The 26792-nt window shown below is 39.1% G+C and overlaps 1 protein-coding gene across 1 annotated transcript; it reads right to left on the bottom strand.

The window, feature by feature from the left end:
- Positions 1-9: 9 nt before the first annotated feature.
- On the bottom strand, positions 10-26792 carry LOC309697368 (deoxynucleoside triphosphate triphosphohydrolase SAMHD1-like). The gene is made up of 17 exons (XM_082519240.1): positions 26746-26792; positions 23084-23244; positions 22646-22818; positions 22176-22243; positions 4150-4419; positions 3965-4065; positions 3671-3806; positions 3494-3585; positions 3292-3410; positions 2208-2320; positions 1811-1837; positions 1659-1730; positions 1383-1427; positions 1231-1296; positions 985-1089; positions 715-873; positions 10-548 (listed from the first exon to the last, which is right to left on the bottom strand). Exons 1-17 carry the CDS (start codon positions 26752-26754, stop codon positions 507-509), a joined length of 1758 nt encoding a protein of 585 aa, XP_082375366.1. The 5' UTR covers positions 26755-26792; the 3' UTR covers positions 10-506.

Genomic DNA, 26792 nt, shown 5'->3' with positions numbered 1-26792 from the left:
AAAGCAGCTAAAAGATTGTAACCTTTGTAGATTTTCATTTAGCGATGACATGAAAAATAATGAATATTCACACAAGAAGCAAATCATAATGCTACCCAAAACTGCATGTTTTGAAACAACACAATCTATTTAGTGTGATTCTTGTGAAAATGTGCAATAAGTAGTCGAAACATTACAATAAATGACTCACTTTAGATTATCAAGAGTTTGTTTCATATTGATACATTTTGAGGGAATTGTTGCAGGAAGTACTTAGTATCAGTTTGTATCAATCACAAAAAACAGATTGAAAGTCATTCAGCATGTAATATTTTGATAAAATTTCATATCTAGAATAAATCAGATGGTTAAGATAAGAAAAACAAACAAACAGAAATATTTAAAATCTCCAAACTACATTAATTGCCAGATTCAAAACACCCATATTAAAATCCCTACAGTCACACAAAAACTTGATACATGAATCTTTCACATGTTCAGATCGTCTGGTCATTTCCTGGAGTTGCTCAACTAGTGTTGGGGTCAGTGTTATCCTCCTCTTCCACATCCTGTAAATAAAGCTTATTAGTACCACCAATATGTTAGAGTTTTGAAGTGTAATCTGAACTCAGGGATCTGACAAGATAGACAGTTTTCCTACTTACACTCACATCATTTTGCTTATTATGTAGTAATGCTGATCAAAGCAATTAAATAGAATAAAGTAAGTAGTACCTCAAAGCCATAGTCCTTGCACCAGTCCTTGAAAGCTTTCTTGATATCGTTTTCTTTGGCTGGTATGTCTTCTGATTCTGATTCTGATTCTGATTTACGGTTCTTCCAGTAAACCCTAAGTGTCTCGTCAGAAAAGCGCTCTGGGAGAAGCTTCGACACCTGACATCAGGCACAGCAGCATATAAATTACGTATTACACAGCCAATGTTTTCTTATGGAGATGCATAAAAAAAGAACACAGCACATAGAAATAAAGGCTGTAGTTCTCACCTTTGATTTGGAGATTGGGATTCCTTTGTCAGGGTTATCCTTGCGATAGAAAAATGCTTTACTGATGGGGTCCTCAGTGTTCATCCCATAGTCAAAAGTGACAGGCTAAAATAAAATTTTACAGAGAAGCCTGTGTTTATATCCACATATAAATATTGGCCCAGTGGAGGTTGGACACATATTTTAAATACATTGGGGGAAAAAAAATCCAGATTTTAAGAAAAGTTATTAATCAATAAAACTCACAATGACTTCAAATTTTCCCCCAGGAAACTTTTCCTCCAGTTTTGTTGTCAAATTTGCCTTCAAGTCCTGAACAATGAAGGAGATAATAGGACAGAATGTGCATTTTTATTATTGTTTTGTTAATCTTGTTTTTGAGCTGCTCTCATTCTTACCTCCATTTTTTTCTTTTTTTCTTCCTTGTTGTATTTTTCCTTGAGCTGAGAAAGGGGGGAAGTGGGAGGGAGAAGAAAAAGATTTATTCAGTACTGAAAATGTACAGCAAGCATGATAACATCAAACCAAAGGCACAACCTAAAATGAAAAGCTACAGGGAGGACTATGTTCATATTCACATGAAATAATTGCCCAGTGGGGGTTGGAAACATCTTTAAAAAATCAACAACAAAAATTAATATTTTAAGAAAGGTTCACAAATTAATAAAACTCACAGTAATCACAAACTCATTCTTATCGACCCCAGGAACGTCCTTGAACAGTTCTTTTAAACTTTTCTTCTTCTCCTGAAGGATGGAGGTCAAAACATGTGTCTTATTATTATTGTTTTGTTAATATTGTTTTTTTAAGCTGTTCTCATACTTACCTCTGATATGTCCAATTGGTCTTTTTTCTTGTATTGAAAAAGTGGGAGGGGGAAGAAAAGGATTTAGTCAGTACTGAAAAAACACAGCAAGCATGATCACATCAAACCAAATGTTTAAAGAATCTATGTTTCTTAATTTCTCTGCTTCAAACACAATATTTCTCACCCATCAAATATGAGCTGTTCCAAAACTTTCTTCAGATATATTCTTTCTTCAGATATACATTAACAGCTTGGTATTTTAGTACATGCATGGAAAATTGACTCTTTGAAAGTAGTATTGCATGCATTCTAAGCTCAGGTTCTGTGCTTCCTCCCTCCCTTTCTCTGTCAATGGATCCCATTCAGTGTGAATACTTGACTTGTAATACAGGCACATAAAAACATAATTGCTTACCGTGGCCTGACCCACACAGTAGTACAGGTCTCGATCCATGACCCTCTTTAGAATCTCCCTTGCCTCCTTCAAATCATCTGAAGTAGAGTTGAGTATTTTTTCTATCACATGATCTACAGAGTAAACAGAAATAAATTGGAAGTTAAGACAGTTCAAACAAGATAAAACAATACAATTCATCTTACAAAGTTATTTACACAAACTTATATCACAAAAAACCAACTGTATTATTATAGCAAACATTACTAAATATAGTGTAATAGAGTAAAGCCCCTCTGCAGAGAACAGTAGTTTAACCTCCTAACGGTGTGTTCACACTGAACGTGATAGACGCGACCAGAGCGTCAGGTTTACATGTAAAGTCAATGGAGAAGCGTGATGACCTGCGACTGGGGGTCCTGCGAAAATTCAGGAGCAGATTAGCGTTGCGAAAACGCGTCAAACACGCGTCAAAGTAGCGTGACTGGCACATTTGACGTGCGTCTAATTCGCGTTGCACACGTGTTGAGGTGCAAATTTGCACGCGTCTGGCGCGTTTTGGTCGCGTCTATCACGTTCGGTGTGAACACACCGTAAGACCTGAACTCTTCCACGGCATGCGTTTTAATTTCTCTTTGATATTTGGGCATATTGGGGCCTGATGAATGTAAAAACAAAGAATTACCAGATTTATTTATTTTTTAACCTGATTTTTGTTTCTAAGAAAAATGAGAGCCACATATGAGGATATTCGTTTGAAATTTCAATAGAACAGTAGCAGTATAATGTCCTCGTAAGTGGATATCAGGCCCCTCTAGAGCAAAATTGAGTATTTTGGTCTAAATAACCCAAAATGTGATGTCCACATATGTGGACGCCAGGTCCTAGGAGGTTAAATAAATATACAGTTAAATTGTTTCAAAAATGTCAGTCAAAAGGAACATAGTCCTATTTGTGTGTTGTCCATAATCTTTCCCAATTCATATCTGTATTTAGTTTATCTGAAATAAACTGAATGAGATAAATAAAAACTTTTATAGGTAAAAAAAAAAATGCATGTAAAGACAATTTGTAATTTATACACAACACAGATCAAAGCCACTACCTGTCAGCTTCATGTATGCCTCCATGTTGTCTTTGGCTTTAGAGAGAGAAAACGTAGCATTTGAAGTTTCAATATGCATTTCTTGAACCTTATCTGCTAGCACGAGGGCATCTTTGATCCTGGAAATAATGACCCAACATATGACTTTAGTGGCACACTGCAAACAAGCTAAATTTTGTGCTAGTATTTTGAGTACACTCACATAATTTCTACAGCCAACGCTATCTTGTGCTTGCAGGCTCTTCTGTGGATAGAGTGCCTTTGTTGGAATATGTCATACAGATTTGCCACTTCCTGTTGACAGCATAGTTTAGTTATAGCTACTCATATATAGTTTTCCTTAAAAATTGATTTAAAAAAAAAAAGCAGAGGTCAATACCTTGTCTCTAGAGCAAATGTGCTTAATTTTTGTTTTCTTTTTGCTCCCATCCTCCTCCTCCACATCACACACCCTGGCAAACATAATGAAGCGTTGATGGTCAAAGTTGTTCCGGATGCCCAGGTGGTGGCAATCCCTGAGATGGGAGAGAGGAAATGTGAATTAAAAAAACAAACAAACATCAAACAAGCAAGCAAACTAACAAACCAACAAAAAAAGCTTGTGGTAAACTCTTCAAAGAACCACTAAGTCTACTACAAAAATTGAATTTTTCTTTTGTAAAGCACGCTTCACCTGGCAAAGTAGTCAAACTTGTCAACATCAATCCCGGTTTCCTTGTTTGCCACAATTTCATAGAGAAAGGATTTTTCCTTTTTTCGACCTTTATACTCCCACTGTGGAGATAAAGCCAGACTAGAAGCATTAGATTCTCACTTCTGCAGCAGCGATGATTGTGAATTCACACAACTGATCAGTACCGTATCCTCATCTTGTTCCTTCTCCTGAGATTTTCCATCCTGATCTGGTTTCTTTTCCTGAGATTTTTCATCCTGATCTGGTTCCTTCTCCTGAGATTTTCCATCCTGATCTGATTCCTTCTTCGGACGTCCTTTAATCAGTTCTTCAATGAACACCCGGTCAGGTTCACTTTTTTCTTCTATTTTCAGTCCACACTCCTTCATCATTTCCTTCAGGCCATTTTTTTGTTCCAGTAGGCGATCAAGCATATTAATAGAGGCATCCTCATGCTACAAGAATACACAGACAGGTGCTTTAGTGGCGACAGGATCAAAGTGAAAAAAAGCAAGCATGCAAATGTTGTTTTTAATCGCACATTAAAAAAAAAAGTCCCAATTTGCTTTACAAAGCTGATGTACAAACGCTGAATTTAAAGCAATACAAAATAAGATGGCTTAAGTGATACCATACATGCCAACCCTCCCGATTTTTCCTGGAGAATCCCGAATTTCAGTGCCCCTCCCGAAAATCTCCCGGAGCCACCAATCTCCTGAATTTCCACCCAGACAACAAAATTAAAAAACCATATCCCTACATCTCACATCCCACTAGCTTGATGTACAAAAAAGACGCAAAAAAAACCGGTAAACTACTGCTAACGGAGAAAAGGGAGAGAAAAACATGGTTAAATTGTACAAAGACGAATAGTTCTAGCTACAGTCAACAGGGGAACGAGATTTGTAATGTACATGATTTAATTTGAGCAATCTGAAATGCATAATATGTATTGTATAGTTTACAGTCACTTGGTATTCGCTCGCTCTGTGGTAGAGTATTACTTCCTGTTCCTGCTCAAACACAGTGGTGTTTCTGAGTAGCTTATCTGCTTAGCAATTTAATTAATTAAATTAAATACATTCTTTTTTCATAGTATAATCTTCACGTGCTTCATCCGAAGCACACTTTCTGTGTAGTCACCACCTAATTTATAGCCAAAGAATTCACTCACTGTCTCTGTACTGTTTCGCTAGCTTAGCTTAGCTCATAGCCGACTCGTTAGCACCATGGCTACTTCACCTGTCCCTCCTGCACTTTCTTGCTCATTGTGTCAGATGTTTAGTTACTCCTAGGCCTCCTTTAGCAGTAATGATATCTGGAACAAATGTAGCATATTTGCAGCTCTGGAGGCCAGGATTACTGAATTGGAGACTCGGCTTCGCACCCTTCATTCAGCCGTAGCTAGCCAGGCCCCTGTAGCTGGTGCAGCCAAAGAAAGCGTAGGCCCCACTAGCTGTTCCCCGGCAGACCCCAAGCAGCTGGGGAAAGAGGGTGGCTGGGTGACGGTGAGGAGGAAGCATAGTCCTAAACAGAAGCCCCAGGTACACCACCAACCTTTTCATGTGTCCAACTGTTTTTCCCCACTCGGCGACACACCCGCCGGGGTTCAAACTCTGGTAATTGGTGATTCTGTTCTCAGACATGTGAAGCTAGAGACACCGGCAACCATAGTCAATTGTCTTCCAGGGGCCAGAGCAGGAGACATTGAAGGAAATTTAAAACTGCTGGCTAAGGGTAAACGTAAATTCAGTAAAATCATAATTCACGTAGGCAGTAATGACACCCGGTTACGCCAAACGGAGGTCACTAAAATTAATATTGAATCGGTGTGCAACTTTGTCAAAACAATGTCGGACTCTGTAGTTTTCTCTGGTCCCCTCCCCAATCAGACCAGGAGTGACATGTTTAGCCGCATGTTCTCCTTAAATTCCTGGCTGTCTGAGTGGTGTCCCAGAAACGATGTGGGCTTCATAGATAATTGGCAAACCTTCTGGAGAAAACCTGGTCTTGTTAGGAGAGACGGCATCCATCCCACTTTGGATGGTGTCATGGTCCTGGGCCATGTGGGCCCAGTATTCTTAGTTTTCATGTATTTTTGTATTTTGTTCTTTATTTAGGCCATGCTTCCTGGGTTGATCTGTTACGTTGTTCCTTATGTGTTTTCCCTTCGTGACTCTTACCCCCTGTGTGCCCCTCTGTGTATTTATGAGCCCTCGTCTCTCTTTGTGTTTTATTCTATGTTTTCCCCAGCCCGTTATGTCTGCGTTCTCCCCGTGCTCTCTCTCCTCCTGTTTGAACCTCTGTGTACTTCCTGTTTTACTTTGCCCATCTCCCATCAGTGTTACGTTCACTCCTGCCGTGTCTTGTTATGATTATCAGTGTCACCTGTGTTCCCCGTGTGCATCCACTTCCCCTGATCATCCCTCATGTGTATTTAGTCTCTGTGTTTCATACAGTCTGTGTCGCGTCGTCTGTGTTCCCACCCTCCGTGTTTCCATGCCCAGACCTTTGTATTCTAAATCATAGCCTTACCTTAGTTCATTCCCAGTTTAGGTTTCTGTTTAGTTATTGCTTTTGTGCTGCCCTTATTCTGGTTTGTTTCTCTTGCGTTACCAGCCACAATAAAAGGCTCGCTTTTGTTTAAAGTTCACTCCCGTGTCACTTTTGTCTGCACCTGAGTCCTCCATGCACTCTCCACACGGTCTGTCACAGCGGACCGTGACAGGATGGAGCAGCTCTCATTTCTGGAAATATGGACAAATTTATTAAACCCCCCAAAATATGACTATCCAGAGTTGGGACCAGGAAGCAGAGTTGCAGTCTTACACGCCTCTCTGCAGCTTCTCTCCTCCTGCTACCCCCCCCAAAAACCCATCTCCATAGACACTGTGTCAGCTCCCAAAAAGACAAAAAACAAACTAAAAACCAGCAATAAACAACTTAAACATAAACAATCACAAAGAAAGAACAATACAGTATCCACATCTGAACCAAAGAGTAAAACAGTGAAATGTGGATTATTAAATATTAGGTCTCTCTCCTCCAAGTCTCTGTTAGTACATGACTTAATAATTGATCAACAAATCGATTTACTCTGCCTTACAGAAACCTGGTTGCAACAGGATGATTATGTTAGTTTAAATGAATCAACACCCCCGAGTCATTCTAACTACCAGAAATCTCGAAGCACAGGCTGAGGGGGCGGTGTGGCAGCAATTTTTCACACCAGCCTATTAATTAACAAAGTACCAAGACAGACTTCTATTTCATTTGAAATACTGATGCTTAGCCTTGTCCACCCCAGCTGTAAAACTCAGAAACCAGTCTTACTTGTTATCATCTATCGTCCACCTGGGCCTTACACAGAGTTTCTCTCTGATTTCTCAGCCTTTTTATCTTATTTAGTTCTCAGCTCAGATAAAATAATTATTGTGGGTGATTTTAACATCCATGTAGATGCTAAAAATGACAGCCTCAACATGGCATTTGATCTGCTATTAGACTCAATTGGCTTCTCTCAAAATGTAAAAGATGCAAAAAAAAAACCCAGGTTTCTCTTCAGCACTGTAGCCAGGCTGACAAAAAGTCAGAGCTCTATTGAGCCAACCATCCCTTTAACGTTAAGTAGTAATGACTTCATGAACTTCTTCACAAATAAAATTTTTAGCATTAGAGAAAAAAATACCAATAATCATCCCACAGATGTATTATTATCTACAGCTACTTTTAGTACCATTGATGTTAAGTTAGACTCTTTTTCTCCAATTGATCTTTCTGAGTTAACTTCAAAAATTACTTCCTCCAAACCATCAACGTGTCTTTTAGACCCCATTCCTACAAAACTGCAAAGTCCTGCCATTAATTAATTCTTTCATCTTAAATATGATCAACCTATCTCTAATGATCGGCTATGTACCACAGGCCTTCAAGCTGGCTGTAGTTAAACCTTTACTCAAAAAGCCATCTCTAGACCCAGCAGTCTTATCTAATTATAGGCCAATCTCCATCCTTCCTTTCATATCAAAAATCCTTGAAAGAGTAGTTGTCAAACAGCTAACAGATCATCTGCAGAGGAATGGTTTATTTGAAGAGTTTCAGTCAGGTTTCAGAGCTCATCACAGCACAGAAACAGCTTTAGTGAAGGTTACAAATGATCTTTTTATGGCCTCTGACAGTGGACTCATCTCTGTGCTTGTCCTGCTAGACCTCAGTGCAGCATTTGATACTGTTGACCATAATATCCTATTACAGCAATTAGAACATGCTGTAGGTATTACAGGTACTGCGCTGCAGTGGTTTGTATCATACTCCAATTTGTACATGTAAATGGAGAGTCCTCTTCACACACTGAGGTTAATTATGGAGTTCCACAGGGTTCGGTGCTAGGACCAATTCTGTTTACATTATACATGCTTCCCCTAGGCAGCATCATTAGAAGACATAGCATACATTTTCACTGCTATGCTGATGACACCCAGCTCTATCTATCTATGAAGCCAGATAACACACACCGACTAGTTAAACTGCAGGAATGTCTTAAAGACATAAAGACCTGGATAGCTGCTAACTATCTGCTTCTTAATTCAGATAAAACTGAGGTTATTGTACTCTGCCCTGAAAATCTTAGAAATATGGTATCTAACCAGATTCTTACTCTGGATGGCATTACCTTGGCCTCCAGTAACGCAGTGAGGAACCTTGGAGTCATTTTTGACCAGGACATGTCCTTCAACGCACATATTAAACAAATATGTAAGACTGCTTTCTTCCATTTGCGCAACATCTCTAAAGTTAGAAATATCCTCTCTCAGAGTGACGCAGAAAAACTAGTTCATGCATTTATTATTTCCAGGCTGGACTACTGCAATTCATTATTATCAGGATGTCCAAAAAACTCACTGAAAAGCCTTCAGTTAATCCAAAACGCTGCAGCAAGAGTACTGATAGGGACTAGAAAGAGAGAGCATTTTTCTCCTGTTTTGGCTTCCCTTCATTGGCTTCCTGTTAAATCCAGAATTGAATTCAAAATCCTGCTCCTCACATACAAGGTCTTAAATAATCAGGCCCCATCTTATCTTAATGACCTTGTAGTACCATGTCACCCTATTAGAGCACTTCGCTCTCGCACTGCAGGCTTACTTGTTTTTCCTAGAGTATTTAAAAGTAGAATGGGAGGGAGAGCCTTCAGTTTTCAGGCCCCTCTTCTGTGGAACCAGCTTCCAGTTTGGATTCGGGAGACAGCCACTATCTCTACCTTCAAGATGAGGCTTAAAACTTTCCTTTTTGCTAAAGCATATAGTTAGGGCTGGACCAGGTGACCCTGAATCCTCCCTTAGTTATGCTGCAATAGATGTAGGCTGCCGGGGATTCCCATGATGCATTTAGTTTTTCCTTTCCAGTCACCTTTCTCACTCACTGTGTTAATAGACCGCGCTGCATTGAATCATATCTGTTATTAACCTCTGTCTCTCTTTCACAGCATGTCTTTTATCCTGTCTTCCTTCTCTCACCCCAACCGGTGATTAAACAGAAGTGTGAGATGGTCGAGAATTTACGCCAGCATCCGGTTATATTTAGATAGCATGGAGCAGACGCAGTTTCACTCCACCGAGAGAGCTCGTGGCGTAATTCTGAAGGCTACACCGTCACAGTCGCTCACTTCCGGCCTACCCGGCTGTCAGAGGAACCGGCCCACTTAGACCACGAAGGCCGGGTCCTCAGGTGGATGCAACCTCTGAATTTGGACAGCCGTGGCTGGGGGACAGTAATAACGGTGACATTTAACTTACTTGGGGTGATTGTGGCTCAAGAGTTGGGAGTTTACCTTGTAATTGGAAAGTTGCCGGTTCGAGCCCCGGCTTGGACAGTCTCGGTCGTTGTGTCCTTGGGCAGGACACTTCACCCGTTGCCTACTGGTGGTGGTCAGAGGGCTCGGTGGCGCCAGTGTCCAGCAGCCTCGCCTCTGTCAGTGCGCCCTAGGGTGGCTGTGGCTACAATGTAGCTTGCCATCACCAGTGTGTGAATGGGTGGATGACTGGATATGTAAAGCGCTTTGGGGTCCTTAGGGACTAGTAAAGCGCTATATAAATACAGGCCATTACTTTAAATAAAAAATTTTAAATAAATAAACACTGTAAAATTCAATTTTTTTGTATATGTGTATGTATACGTATATGTATACCTACCCCCTTCACTTTTGAATGTCTCCCTAATTCAAGGTTGGCAAGTATGAGTGATACAGCAGTGTTAGCTTTCAAACATCATATCCTAAAGTGCATTCTATTATTGTGGATAAGACAATCATTCTAAATCTAACTATTTCAAGTGTTAAATGTTTTAATTACACCAACTATTATATTTATAATTAATTATAAAATTATATTTCATTTGGTTGGGGGGGGAGAGACACCTCCAGGCAAGTAAAATTAATAAAGGTGTGGAAGTATGAAGTTAGTGGTTTGAAACACTGTTGAATAAATTTCATTTCTAAAGTGTATTTAAGATTTTAAATGTTACCTGTACTTTTGTTAAGACGGCAGTGACTGTCAGTGCATGGTTGTTGATCAATAGTCATGACAATTGGCCATATTAATGATCAAGAAACGGTCCTCACAGCCCATTGTTTGTCGATTTTCAGTAATTATGATAACGTACTGTTGTTGGGGAAACCAGCAGTCAGGTGAGACTCAAGAAGTCACTTGGATATTGCTGCACATCTGCCTTTTCAAAGTCAGAATCCTTGTTTGTCTTTTGCAAGAATGTCTAATTACCAGAATCCAAATGTGCTAGCCACCTTAGTCACTTTAATGAGCAACATAGATTCTTGTTCTCACCAGAGCAAAGATACTGGCTGGACAACACTTGAAGTATCCCTTACATTTAAATGGAGGAACAAATATAACTGTATAGAAGAGAGCCATAACAATTACTTAATCATAGTCAGTTTCAAAATTAATTTAACTGAGTAGTTTTGCTGTATTTCATTTTTTTACTTCTCCAATGTAAGTGTACTCAGAGCTCCAAGGGGTTCAAACAGAGCATGTCCAGTAGCGTCCATGACAAAATTGACAGCCGTCAATTCTGATAAACCAGATCATAGATGATGCTGTGGCCCTCGTTATAGTAATCCATGAGAATGACCCAGTTCATTATCAGCCTGTAAATGTCTTCAAAGTGTCTGGAGGTCTCCCAAGAAGTAATACTGCTTGTAGTCATCTATTCACTACACCTTTGATCACAATTATTACTAAGGCACATAACATTGTGTTTATTCAGAGTACAGTAGTCTGGGTGCTGGTAAACTGTATCAGAGCACAGTATCTGTTTTGTTTTTTGTTATTTGTTTTCGTTTGTTGTTGAAATAACTGGACTAGAAGAAGGACAGTGGTATATGTACATTTTAGAATTTAACATTTAAGAGTTTAACAGTTCATGGTGTAATTAATCAAATCTGCTATTGAGACATTCAAAAGTACACATGTCGTCCTTAGCATCTGATATTCTTTTTAAAATTACTTATTTTAGTAATGCCATTGTCACCTGAGCTCTCCTCTCACCACAACCCTGCTTCACCCCTATCCACACATCTATCCACAACAAAGCGACCCCCACCCCCCACTCCAGCCCAGCCTCATATCTACTTCACAGCTGATCAGGTGAGAAATCAGCTCAAGAGGACGAAGGCAAGGAAGGCAGCAGGTCCGGATGGAATCTGCTCCAGACTGCTCAGGGACTGTGCAGACCAGCTCTGTCAGGTGGCCCTGTACATCTTCAACCTGAGCCTGAGTCTGGAGAGGGTTCCTGAACTGTGGAAGACTTCCTGTGTGGTTCCGGTGCCAAAAATCGCACACTCCAGGGAGCCCAACCACTTCAGGCCTGTTGCCTTGACTTCTCATCTGATGAAGACCATGGAAAGGCTCATCCTGCACCACCTTCAGCCACTGGTGGGCTCAGTGTTGGACCCCCTGCAGTTCGCCTACCGTTCTGGAATTGGGGTGGATGACGCTGTCATCTACCTGGTACACCGATCCCTCTCTCACTTAGAGCAGGCGGGGAGCACTGTGAGGATCATGTTTTTTGACTTCTCCAGTGCTTTCAACACCATCCAACCTGCACTACTGAGAGGGAAGCTGGAGGGAGCCGGAGTAGGCAAAAAGCTGACTGCATGGACCATCGACTACCTTACCAACAGACCACAGTATGTGAGGCTCCATGACTGTGTGTCCGAGGTGGTAATCTGCAGCACGGGGGCACCACAGGGCACGGTTCTCTCACCTTTCCTGTTCAGCCTTTACACTTCAGACTTCTGTTATAATTCGGCTGATTGCCATATACAGAAGTTCTCAGATGATACAGCCATCACTGGATGCGTATCAGACGGGAATGATCAGGAATACAGGGGGGTCATCAGTGACTTTGTTGGCTGGTGTGAGACCAACGTACTCCAAATCAACGCCGGCAAGACAAAGGAGATGATCATAGACTTCAGGAGGAAGTCACCCCCTACAACACCGGTGAACATCCAAGGGAAAGACATTGAGATAGTGGACTCTTATAAGTACCTGGGTGTTCACCTCAACAATAAACTGGACTAGACTACAATTACAGACGTCCTGTATAAGAAGGGCCAGAGTCGACTCCACCTGCTGAGGAGACTGAGGTCCTTCAGAGTCTGCAGGACTCTGTTAAGGACATTCTATGACACTGTGGTAGCATCTGCCCTTTTCTATGCAGTGGCCTGCTGGGGGAGTGGATGCACGGACAGGGACAGGAGCAGAATTGACAAACTGGTGCGGAGGTCTAGCTCCGTGCTGGGATGTCCCCTGGAGTCTGTGGAGGTGGTTGGTGAGGGGAGGGGAGGATGTTAGTAAAGCTGACATCCATCATGAACAACCCACATCACCCACTGCATGAGTATGTGAGTGGGCTGAGCAGCTCCTTTAGTCAGAGACTGAAACACCCTCGCTGCAGGAAGGAGCACTTTCGCAGATCATTCATCCCAACAGCAGTTAGAATCTATAACTCCTCAATCACGATGTCATAAGTCACTGGACACTGCGAACATCCACGGTCACCACTTCATGCATAATGGACCTTCCATGACCTTCCAAGCTAAATAGTTTATGTCTTCCATATTTCCAACTATATCCATAATCACATACTGTGTATGCTACCATTGTATATAGTGTATTATCTTACTTTTTTTCATTGATTGTACTTAATTGAATTTTTGTATTTCCTTCATATATCTGTACTTGAGCTGAGGTGACGCAAAAATTTCCCCGTTGTGGGATCAATAAAGTCTTATCTTATTTTATTTCTTAAATATTAACAGTGCAGTGTGTTTTGGGTGGAGGTCAAGAAAATACTGAACTGGAGAAATGTACTTAAGCTTTTAAAATTAGCAGTACTCAATGTGATTGAGGCAGTCTGTTGCCTCAAATTGTTTACGTTTTGTGTAACATGTTTGAGTTTTCAATATTCAGATCTTTGACTTTTCTTTAATTGAATAGGATTACAAAAGTGAACAATAAATACTGAGTTTTGCTGAACTGAAAAAGTGACTGTTGCACTCAGTCCTTTTAAGTTATGTCAGCTAGTTCCCATTGGAGAAATAAATAAAAACTTTAGTTCTAGTTACTAAATATTTTTGAATATAGTTATTAAATATTTTACTTTCATTTTAGTCAAAAGGTACATTTCAAATGTAATCAAAATATTAGAGTTCTGATAACCTTCAACTTTTAAATTCATCAACTTAAATTTAAGGCAATCAGTTGGCTTAATTTTCTTTAAATTCTGCAAACTTCTTTGGGTTTACAGTGTAGCTATAATTTCATATTGTAGGTATATTTACTCTGTATTTATTTCTACCTGGGCTTATTTGAGTTTTTGCACTGAACAGAAAAACAGCTTGTAATGTGAAGTGCTGTTGGGTCAGAAAAGCCACAATATAAATTGTAGTCCATTTCCATTACTTTTTCAGTGATACGGTAAGATTTGATTTGTGTTAAACCCAACCTCAACCCTGCACCCTTAAGAGCATCAAAATAGCATTAAAAGCACCCTTACACCACAGGGTCCAGACAAAGGGTTATTATAAAACAACCTGAGAGTAAGACCTGGGACTTGAGTTTTATGTTTTAGTTTAAGAGTCGACCCAAAAACAGACTGGACACAAAATAAAACCAAGTACCTTTGATTATAAAGGTACACAGCAAATTCAAAAGTGTTAAATGTTTTGGTGTTAATAGTCTTCTTGCAAAAGTAGAGTTAATTTTACTCTAAGTAGAGTCACATTCTTTTCATGTAACTCTGAGGTGTAAAATGATAGTAGTTAAAATCGAGTGTTAAAAATGAGTGTTTCTATGTCAAATCTGGAGGTGTTACAATGGAAACATTAACTCTTGACCTCTTAACTCTGAACTCCTAGAGGTGCTATGACACCAACAGGGATGATCTGATATCCTCGTGTTGGTGTTGTTCCCAAATCATCATTAAAATGTTGTTCCAGGTTCAACATTGCAAGTGACCAATCACATTGTTGTGACGTTATTCTTTTGCGAGCCAAGCCATTCGTGCATTCGTGCAATTCCAATGTTGCAAGGACAATATCAATTCTGCTTACTGTTTATTAAAGAGTTACGGTTAGGGTCAGGGTCCGTTGATCGGCGGACAGAGGCGGTTTCTCGCAGCTTAAGTACAGTTTTTTGTTTTACGGCGGTTTTTCCCGAAGTCGCAAAAGTATGACGTCACGACATTCTGATTGGTCACTTGCAATGTTGATCCTGGGACAACATTTAGTATGATGATCTGGGAACAACACCAACACGAGGATATCAGATCAGGCATTAGCCATGTTGCTTGGTCATAGCATAATATTCTGTTTTAGCTAGCTGAAAGGTATTGTTTGTGGGCAAATACCACAGCCTTGAAAAAAGCTTGCATGTGAATTTTCAGTCAAACCTTTGGTCAAATACACCTAAAACAATGTCTAGAATGTGAAATGTTGGTATAATGGTGCTACTTGAAGCCTGAAAACGATCGCCCATAAAAAAAACAAAAAACGAGCAAACAGCAGTAGCAGACGTCCTGACTGGATTCTACGTTAGCATAGATCCCTCCAGAGTTTCGTGCACACGGTTTAAGTAAAAATGAAAAAGTTTTGAGGTTTTACATTTAGTTCAGTATTACCTGTTGCCTGTGTCCTTGTCTTTTGGGAAAATACTTTACACAAGTAATGGCTCAAAGAGGATTCCTTTTTTTTTTTTTTTTTTTTTTTTACTGTGCTCCAATTGTTTACTGGATTATTTGTGCCATTAATTAGTGTCAACTAATTTTTATTCAATCTCCGCACAGGATATGCTTGTGAAGATGGATTATGGGGGAGAGCAGAAGTGCGTTGAAGTTCCACAAAGGGATGAATGAAGGACATGCATATTGTATTGAAGAAATAAGTGATGAGAATGCTGTTATTTGCATTTACCAGCTCATCTATGTCAGACCTTTTGATAAACAAAATTCTAATGAAAGTGAGAACATGTATACTGTTACATCTTTCAGAAAATGTTTTGAAATTGTGGTGCACAGTTCAGAATAAATGTTTTTCAAAAACCGTTGCGTCTTTTTAGTAAATGTTTATTTCCAAAATAAATTTCTAGAAGTTCAGAACAGTAAAATTCCCACTTTTTAGTATGAATTAGAAGATAACTCTTACGTAGTTAAACTAAAATACTCTTTGAGAGTTAATATATAAACTCTTAACACCAAGTGTTAAATTATCAACTCCAGACAGATTTGGTGTTTAACACTAAATCAGAGTTAACATACCAACTCTCCAAAAAGAGTTAAATTAACACTCTCTGGTGTGGACCCATATAGACACTTTAATAGTGTTGAAATCAAATCCGACAGTGTTAATTTGGACATGCTGGATTTGCTGTGTAATGTGGATTTAAAAAAGCACCAAAAGGTGCAACAAACAAAGTCAAAAAAAATAAAATGGGGCAAAGAACACACAACTCACAGGAGAGACATCACTGTATCATGGCTTCCTTGAATTCAGTTAAATTGAGTTTATTTATTTTTTTCTCCCAAGAAAACATTTTTAATTAATTAAAAACAAGAAGGATATAGCTAATACAATAGAAATTAAAAGTTATAGAAGAAAATTAAAATGCTAAAAATGGAGCATGCACCGTGACGCAAACCGTAAATTTTATCCAAACTAAAGGTTTAAATCACCGTCAATTTCAGTATTTTATGCAGGAAATAGATTCAGAGAATGCCGACATTCCTTATCATACAGAGGTCCGTTGGCTGAGTTGGGGAAAAGTTCTCAATTGAGTTTTTGAGCTCAGCAGGGAAATCTGTCAGTTCATGAACATGGCATGTATGATGTGGTGAAGGCATTTCAAGTGAAGCAGTCACAAATGCACCAGTGCAACTTGCCTCTCTTTCCCTGTTGCCAAGTAATGTTGAACCACGTCAGCGCAACAGTGTTCCCAAATGCGCACTTTGCTGATAAACTGAGCGCACTGATTTTACTCAGCGCTTTGGTGACTTTGAAGCACAAAAAGAGAATTTCGAGCTGCTTCACAACCCATTTACGTGAAAACTGCACCTGTGCAGATTCAGATGGAGCTGCACTGTAATGGGACACTCAAGGCAAAGTACGACACTGAATGGCCCGCACAGTTTATTAGTTCCATTCCTGAAGCAAAGCCCAGCTCCGTCTACATGCAGCTCCAAACTTGTGTATGCTTTCATTTATTTTCATTTTTTTGGCAGCATGTTCATATTTCTAACTAGCATAATTTTGACAGGATATATATTTATGAAGAGCAAAATATTTACAGTTTATTTTTTTAAGTTTATTTATTCTGGAATAATATTCCTGTCTATTTTTAATTCATATTTATGTTTAAAAATAATCATTTTAGTGTGTTCAATAAATGTTTATCTTGTTTGGCCCGCGACCTAAAGTGTGCCTTGAGGTTTGGCCCCCTGTGCAATTGAGTTTGACACCCCTGCTCTAAGGGATTAATAGGAAGAAATCTCTGTCAGAACCAGGCTCAGATAGGGCAGCCATCTGCTGCAACCGGTTTTGGGGTGAGGGGAGGAAGACAGGGCAAAAGATCCACTTTGCAAGAGAGCCAGGGATTAATAGCAATGATTAAATGCAGAGTGGTGTATAAAGACATAGCGAATTAGGTGAATGAAGAAGAAACATTCAGTGCATCATGGGAAGCCACCACTAGCCTAGCTGCATTGTACCAGATTCAGCGAGGGTGTAGGGTCACCTGATCCAGCCAAAAGTTTTGAGAATGACACAAATATTAGTTTTCACAAAGTTTGCTGCTAAACTGCTTTTAGATCTTTGTTTCAGTTGTTTCTGTGATGTACTGAAATATAATTACAAGCACTTCATACTTCAAAGGCTTTTATCGACAATTACATGACATTTACGCAAAGAGTCAGTATTTGCAGTGTTGGCCCTTCTTTTTCAGGACCTCTGTATTTGACTGGGCAACCTTTCAATTAACTTCTGGGCCAAATCCTAACTGATCGCAACCCATTCTTTCATAATCACTTCTTGGAGTTTGTCAGAAGTAATGGGTTTTTGTTTGTCCACCTGCCTCTTGAGGATTGACCACAAGTTCTCAATGGGATTAAGATCTGGGAAGTTTCCAGGACATGGACCAAAAATTTCAACGTTTTGGTTTTGGTCCCCGAGCCACTTAGTTATCACCTTTGCCTCATGGCACGGTGCTCCATCGTGCTGGAAAATGCATTGTTCTTCACCAAACTGTTGTTGGATTGTTGAAAGAAGTTGTTGTTGGAGGGTGCTTTGGTACCATTCTTTATTCATGGATGTTTTTTGGGGCAAAATTGTGAGTGAGCCCACTTCCTTGGATGAAAAGCAACCCCACACATGAATGGTCTCAGGATGCTTTACTGTTGTCATGACACAGGACTGATGGTAGCGCTCACCTTTTCTTCTCTGGACAAGCCTTTTTCCAGATGCCCCAAACAATCGTAAAGAGGCTTCATTGGAGACTATGACTTTGCCCCAGTCCTCAGCAGTCCATTCAACATACTTTCTGCAGAAGATCAATCTGTCCCTGATGTTTTTTTGGGAGAGAAGTGGCTTCTTTGCTGCCCTTCTTGACAAGAGGCCATCTTCCAAAAGTCTTCGCCTCACTGTGCATGCAGATGCGCTCACACCTGCCTGCTGCCATTTGTGAGCAAGCTCTGCACTGGTGGCACTCCGATCCCGCAGCTCAATCCTCTTTAGGAGATGATCCTGGCGCTTGCTGGACTTTCTTGGACGCCCTGAAGCCTTTTTAACAAGAATTGAACCTCTTTCCTTGAAGTTCTTGATGATCCTATAAATTGTTGATTTAGGTGCAATCTTAGTAGCCACTAGTGATGGCCAAATGAAGCTTTCTGAAGCACTGAAGCTTGTATTGAAAAACGGTTCATTACTCAAAGCTTTTCAACACAGTCCTCTCTGGTGACATCTGGTGGCCAAAAATATGAAGAGCAGCTTGAATCCCCAAAATAAAACCAACTGCTTCATTATGATTGCTCACGCTACAGCAGGGGCAATTCTAGGATCAGAGATATGGGGGTGCTGAGCACTCAGAGAGCTGCCCAGCCAGGCAAGATAAACTTACTCATCATGATGAGACTTCTTCCCTGTCTATTCCTCGCTGGCTTCAAATCTCTCAGTGGAATGATCAGTGGTTCGCTATCTGTCACCATCAAAACACCACAAATCCCACGAATGATTCATTTCCTTATAAACCATTGAATCAGACGCCGAAGCAGTTAGGCTCTAAATGAAGCTTCGGACGTCACTGATCACGTGACTCTGGCCAAACGAATCAAGCTTCAACACAGTGCTTCTGAAGCAGTGTGTTAATTTTTTTGACACACGCACCGTAGCGTCAGCTTCAAGCGGGCCATCACTAGTAGCCACAATATCCTTGCGTGTGAAGCCATTTTTATGCAACGCAACGATGGCTGCACGCTTTTCTTTGCAGGTCACCATGGTTAACAATGGAAGAACAATGATTTCAAGCATCACCCTCCTTTTAACATATCAAGTCTGCCATTCTAACCCAATCAGTCTGACATAATGATCTCCAGCCTTGTGCTCCTCAACATTCTCACCTGAGTTAACAAGACGATTACTGGAATGATCTCAGCAGGTCCTTGAATGACAGCAATGAAATGCAATGGAAAGGTATTTTTGGGATTAAGTTAATTTTCATGGCAAAGAAGGACTATGCAATTCATCTGATCACTCTTCATAACATTCTGGAGTATATGCAAATTGCTATTATAAAAACTTAAGAAGCAACTTTTTCAATTCAGAATCAGAATCAGAAAGGGTTTTATTGCCAAATGTTGAGCAGGTTTACAACATTAGGAAATTGCTGCGGTGCTTCAGTGCAAATTTCCAATATTTATGTGATTCTCAAAACTTTTGGCCACGACTGTAGAGCATATAGTTAGCGTTTGATCAGGAGACCCTGCATCATCTCTTAGTTTATAGAAGAAGGGAGATTAGGGAAGTAGAGAAAGCTTGGCAAAACAGACAATCAAGACACTCATAGGGGAAGTTAAACTCAAAGCAACGCACAAGAGATACTATCACCCATCTATCTAACTATCATAGTAAAACAGGAAATAATAGAGAAAAGACACACACTTAACAAGGTAAAAGAAGAACACTGGGGAGGCAGGAATAACAAAGTGAAGACAAAACTGAAACTCACCATAATAATGAGAAAATAGACTCTACCATAGTAAAGTGATAAAGGTTTCAAACAAGAATCTAAGAATGCAATAAAAAAACCAAAACAAAAATCGAAGCCTTAACCCTTTAAAGCCAGTCGGAGCGGGCACGCTGCGTTTTGCTTAACTATTTTTAAATCCCGGTAGCACTGCAACCATGTAAGCTAGCAATAATTTTTTTTGTATATGAAACCGGAGAAATTTTACTTATATCTTATGCCATCAGTTTGTCCTAGGTAACGGTTTCCTTCCACATATAGCTTTGAAAAAACTACATAAAAAGCACTTGTAGCAACAAAAACAGAAACAGAAACAAGCTTTGCTGATCTGATCGGCTGTTCGTAACACTTCCTATGTCCATCAGCGCGAACTATCGCATATCCGCCATGACCTGGCCGAAACCGGAAGTGATGTCATTTTGCGGAAATGTAGTTTTTTTTTTTTTTACCATCAGGGCCTCATGAGCCTATACTGGTGTTTTTAAAAGTTATGTTTGACTTTATGACTTTCTGTGTCGTTTCTGGGATGCTTAGAAGTCAAATTCCACTGCTGGAAATAGTTTATTTTGGTGCATATTTTTGCAAATTTGCATTTTAATATTTATTTTCGTTTTTCCTGCAGTATATAAAAATTGGTGAATTTCAAAAATAAAACTATGAAGACACTCAAAATAAATTTCCTGTGGTGGGAAACTATTTTGTGCAACTTTTTTGTATTTACAGTTTTGAGGGATAAGCCTCTTAAAATTCTCTAACTAGAAATATATGTTAAAAAAAACCAAAACGATTTTCAATTTTTTTGTAGTTTATTGCACTTTTTTGCAATTTATGTAATTACTATGCACTTAATGCATACATATTATTAAAATTTGGGCTATAATGGTTGTTTTGGTGTACAGCAACTTGAAATGCTCCCAAAAATGGCACTACAGTATGTAAAAATATAATATAATATATAACACTGTGTCGGTTTGAAAGGTACTGTCTTAAAGTTTTTCTAGTCCTACCTGGATAACAGGAGTTTTTCTGTTCACCTCGGTGAACTGTCATCTCCCAGAGCTCCTTTAACTTGTGGTGTACCTCAGGGGTCCATTCTAGGCCCCCTGCTGTTTACTCTGTATTTGCTCCCTCTGGGCGATGTGCTGCGCAAACATAATGTGTCCTTCCACACCTTTGCTGATGACATTCAGATCTACCTCCCTCTGAGGTTAGACTGTAAGGACTCTCTGCAGCCGTTATTCTTCTGTCTGTCTGACATTAAGACTTGGATGGCTCTTAAGTTCCTACATCTAAATGAAAGTAAAACTGAAGTCATTGTGTTTGGGCTTCCTAAAGACCCCAACCTTTCCTTTGATTTTATGGGACCCCTAACTTCCAAATGTACTTCCTCCATTAAGAGCCTCGGTGTTACTTTTGACAGTGCTTTTAAATTTGATAAACAAATCAGCTCTGTAGTCAAGGGATCTTTTTATCATCTACGGATTTTAGCTAAAGTCAAGTCCTACCTGTGCAGGAACAATCTAGAAAGGGTGGTCCATGCTTTTATTACATCACGGCTGGACTACTGTAACTCCCTTTATGCTGGTTTAGATCGTTCCTGTCTGCATCGCCTCCAACTGGTGCAGAACGCTGCTGCTCACATGCTGACTGGTTCCAAAAAGAGAGACCACATCACTCCGGTCCTCTGCTCTTTCCACCGGCTCCCAGTTGCTTTTAGGATTGATTTTAAAATTTTACTGCTGGTTTTTAAGGTTCTTAACGGTACTGCACCTCCTTACCTGGCAGAGCTTCTTAGCATTTATCGCCCCAGGAGATCTTTGAGGTCAGCAGACCTGATGCTTTTAGATGTTCCCAGGTACAGATTAAAGACTAGGGGAGAGAGGGCTTTTGCTGTGGCTGCACCCAGACTGTGGAACAGTTTACCTCCTCACATCAGATTCTCCACAAGCCTAGGAACTTTTAAAACTGCTCTTAAAACTCACCTCTTCTCATTGGCTTTTAGCAAGGTTTAACTTACTGTTTTAACTTATTGTTTTATCAGTGAGGTGTTTTATGTACTTGTGTTTTATTGTATTTTATATTTGGATTTTATTGTACAGCACTTTGGTCAGCCTTGGTTGTTTTTAAATGTGCTTTATAAATAAACTTGACTTGACTGACTTGACTATAAGCTCTGGCAGTCGTGGTTCGATGGTAGGTCTTAAAGGGTTAAACACTGAGTAGCAGGTAAAAGCTAAAGAGAATCTCAGACATTATATTAACTAACGGGTCAAACAGAAACATAAGAACCATAAGACTGGGGAACAGGTACTCCTACAAAGTTTAAAATCAATTGCCCCTAAAGTTCGGATCACTTTTTACTGTAGTTTAATTTATTTATGCCTTTTCAATTATTATTTACTTACCTCCCATTTCCCATTGTCTGCTTCAGGCATAAACATCCGATCAAAAAGATGAGAAAAGGGCCCGTGCCCTTTATATGAAAAAATAAATATATAAATTATTTGAACAATAGGGTGATTTGTGATAACTTATTATTAGTCATTGCACACTGACTAGTATAGACAGGTACTTGTATAGATGGGAATGCAGTGCAGTGAACAGCTTCTAGTTAAAAGGAAATATTGTATAACACTGAAACGTAGATAGCATTTATTTTATTAAGATGAGAAACATCTGTTGTATAGTGTATATCATATTTTATCCTATTAAATGTTCATCCTGTTTAGACTTTATTCCTAGTCACATCAGTGGTCAAGGTCAACATAATACTTGACATGGGGATAGTTTCATTTTAGTTTCATGTTTAATCACACCTTATGATGACCATCTGCAACATAATACTTGTGATACATAAAATATTTGTATTACTTACCTAGGTCATGACAAAGACCGGCAATCTGCACACAGAGGACATCTTGTTCACTGATGAGTGATTCCTTCAACTCATCTAACTTCTCTAAATCCTTCAACTCCTCCAGTGCCTTGATCTGCTCCAACTGCTTTACCCTCAGAGCTTTTGCAAGCTCACCTGCTAAATGTGCCACCCTTTAAAGAATAAAGGTAGAACACACACACATACACATACTCTTTAGTGCATTGGATTAATTGTTTTCAGTTGGTACATTGCTACACTGCTAAAAATAGTAAAAAAAAAAAAAAAGTAATACTTTGAAAACACATCAGATCTAAAGTATATCAAAAAAATCTCCTTTGGGCTATATAAAATATTATCAGTCAATCAATCAATCAATAAACCAGTCTGTCCCTTGTTTTGGAATTTTGTTACATGTGTGCAAACCCATGGACATACCCAATTGAGTGTTCAAAGCGGTTGTGGGATGCTCCTGGATAAACAAAATACACCCCACCAAGTTGCTTGATGTTTCGTAGTCTCTGGAACTCAGGGGTGTTTATAATTTTGACAAGAACTGGGTGTAACTCAATGTGGCCATGGATGGGATCATTAAACACCTTTGTGAAGAAAAAGAACAAGACGACAATCAAAAGAAGACTAAAAAGAATTAAACGATTTCCAGCTCTTACCCAAGAACAGGTAGCAGGTCTCAGTCCTTTTATATATAACTTAATGTTTTTCAAACAGTGGTATGTAAGCATTGAGGCTGATGCTAGGCTAAGGATCTTCTAGTATCATGCCTTTTACTGTGGCAATGGCAACTTGTTTAAATAAAAATAAGGTATTTTCCCACGAGGAAATCTAACTGATATTTTATCCTTGTCCTTTTGAATATTTTTGATATTTGATAGAGCTGATGCTCTCATGGAGTCCTTTAGTGCTGCAGGCAGATTCTGCTATTCCTATACTTATTTTCCACCCTGATTTACGAATAAATTCTTTACAAATCCTACCATGTGAATTCATGGATTTTTTTTTTCACATTCTGTCTCTCACAGTTGAAGTGTACCTCTGGTGCAAATTACTGACCTCTGTCATCATTTTAAGTGGGGGAACTTGCGCAATCGGTGGCTGACTAAATACTTTTTTGCCCCACTGTATATTAGGTTTGTCATTCCATGACCAATTCTGGACATCTGTATGACGCCCAAACTTGGTCTACAATTTGGGCATTCAACCACGCCCCAACCTGGATGTCAATAAGACGTTCAACATTTCAACTTTGGAATGGGTAATTTTTTTGGATGTCATGTAGACATCTATGACAGGTGCAGGCCAATTTATGATTAATAAATGTAATTTTTTTTAATTGGACAATATTGTAACGTTCACAAATGCTCTCAAGCACCAGACGTTTTGATTTCACCACGGTTAATTGAAAAGGCACAGGAAAATGGACTGTTAACCCACAGGAGAATCCTCCAGTCCATTCCCCTCCAGCTCCGAACAACAACAACAGGACCCACCTTCCCACACACACTCACTCACTTTTTCTGCAATGCAGCCAAATATGTCTTTTAAAGAAACAACAACAGTGCACAGAGATTATTTTAATTAAACAACTTATTTGTTTGTAACTAGGCCCATTTACAGCATCCTGCATGCATTTGTCCCTAACCATCAGGAACCCTCCAGTTAACTTTTATCAGGTGGGAAAAAAGTATTCATCCTCCAGCTTCACTGTGTTTATGTTATGCTAACATAGCTTTGTCGCTAGCGATCACATAGCACATTATTATATACCAGCTAGTCCAACTTCAGTAACTCTACAAACATCACTGCTGTTTAGTTTTTGTCCTTATTTATGTTGGAAGTGATAGCAGAGCTGTACGTTTTAATTTATTCAAAAATCTCTTAGTCAGAACATGGTATATCATGTTTAGCTGGAAATTAGTTAGAAGTTAGCAGGAAGTTAGCTAACTCTGTTGAATTTAATAAATTCTGTTTTCATGGATACCTGGATGTTAAACTTAATTGTTACGCCTAGTAAGGCAGCAACGCTGATCATTTTATTAAAGATGAATTAGACCGTTTTTAACTCTCAGTGATGCTGCAGTGTTCGTTGGGAAAGAAAAGCAATTTACCGTATTTTTTGGACCATAAGGCGCACCGGATTATAAGGCGCACTGTTGATGAACGGATCTGTTTTCTTTCGTTTGACTTTGGGACATGAAGTAAACAGACTTTTGGACCCAGATTATTCCACGAGGCTCCTGACTACGGCAGCTGTAATGCTCCGACAATCCATCAAGCAGTGCGGCTTCGTAGTTACCAAAGTCGTACTAAAACATTTTTTGACAGATTTTTGAGCGCCGTGGACCAAATCTGTTCAAGGTCAGTAAGCACAACCAGAATGCATACATAAGGCGCACCGGGAGGGAGAGACCGAGAAAGAGAGCCAGGGACAACGACATCACATTAGAAAGGTATAGTAATCATCCACAACTATTTTCAGTTGCGGATGATAAAAGATTCAGAAAGTTTATTCATGCAGGCCCATATGACAGAGAATGTGCATCTTCTTTTTGTTTTCATATTTTAATTTATATTTAATTGTGTTGTGGTTTGCAGTGTTTTGTGTTGTTTCAGTTTAAATTTGTTTAAAAGGAAAAAGCTGAAAATTTAAATAGTTAAAAGTTGAAATGTAAATAGTTGTTTTTTGTATTATAAGATTTATTTATTACATTTTATGTGGAGTAAATAAATAAAAGTATATTTACAGTGGCCCCTAGAGACAAAGCACATAAAAACTCCAAAGCACATTCAAACTCCGAAGCATGCAAAAACACCAAAATGCATAAAAACTCCAAAACACGTAAAAACTCAGAAGCACATACAAACTCAGAAGCACGTATAAACTCCAAAACACGTACAAAACACTAGTGATGTGTGGCTCGATCCTGAAATATCGATTCCTCCAATACCAGTCATTTATGTTCTAGAATCGATTCTCACATTAAAATATCGATATTTTTAGTAATTTAGGGTAAATTTGTAGTTTGTCATTAATAGGAACACAGTGGAAAGAAACTATAACATTCGGATTGTCTTCATTCAAAGGAACTACTTCCTCTTCCGCCTTTCATAGTCATGCGCGAAATACGGCTGTATAAATGTCTTGTAATCTGGGTCCAAAACACCGCCGGCTTCATATCCCAAAGTCAAACGAACACTGCAGCATCACTGAGAGTTAAAAACGGTTTAAATCAGGGGTCGACAAGTACCATCTAAAATTTCCAGGGATGTCAATGTGACATATGATTGCATTAGCAATAAATTTAATAACGCTCTATATTAACAGTTACACACTATATAGAACAACTTTATAGAACTATAGTTGTTCGCAGATGTTGGCAGCTATAAGCGAATAGTTATCAGCTATTTTGAAACAAAAAAGACACTTTTTATCCATAAAAAGAACACTATAACAGCAAATGAACTGTACAACAGAAAATGCAAATGCTGATGATTCAGGATTTCAGGATGTTAGTAGGGCACTTTGAGCTCTTGTTGCCAAAATTGGGACCACATTTAATGAGCTAAATGACCTGAAGCAGCATCTAGCTGTGTCTCCAAGGTAAATAGTTATTTTACTATTTACATATCATTGTATATTCAGTACCACTGCATGTTTTGAGCTACGAACAAACTTGTTGCCAAATCCAGTGGTCTGATTGGTCAGATCTGAAAATAACCAAATTCATCCACCTAAGCGCATTTGGTGTCCAAAAAATATCCATTCACATAAATATTTTGGATTCCTTTTCTTGGAAAATGAAGCAAGTACAAAATGGGGTACTTGGACAGAAAACTCAAATACAAAAACATATTTCAATATATCGAGTTTTTTGTGGAAAATTAACCGTCACTAATCCGACTGAAGTGTAGTTAAAAGGCTTTAGCAAACTCATCTTGAACAAAAAACTATATACAATATAGAAATATGAAAACAAATAAAATATAAAATTTAAAAAATAATTCTTATATGAGTCCCCCCAACCCAGCACCTGCTTCATAATATCATGACTTATGTTACTGTTTAAGTGTGTGTTAATTACCTTGGCCATGGTGATGAACTTCAGTCTGCGCAAAAAGGATGTCTCTG

The sequence above is a fragment of the Aulonocara stuartgranti genome, assembly GCF_965226115.1.
Source record: "Aulonocara stuartgranti genome assembly, chromosome: 20".
Classification (NCBI taxonomy): domain Eukaryota; kingdom Metazoa; phylum Chordata; class Actinopteri; order Cichliformes; family Cichlidae; genus Aulonocara; species Aulonocara stuartgranti.
Note: the sequence above shows the minus strand (reverse complement) of the source record. Positions and strands in the feature narration are given on the sequence as shown.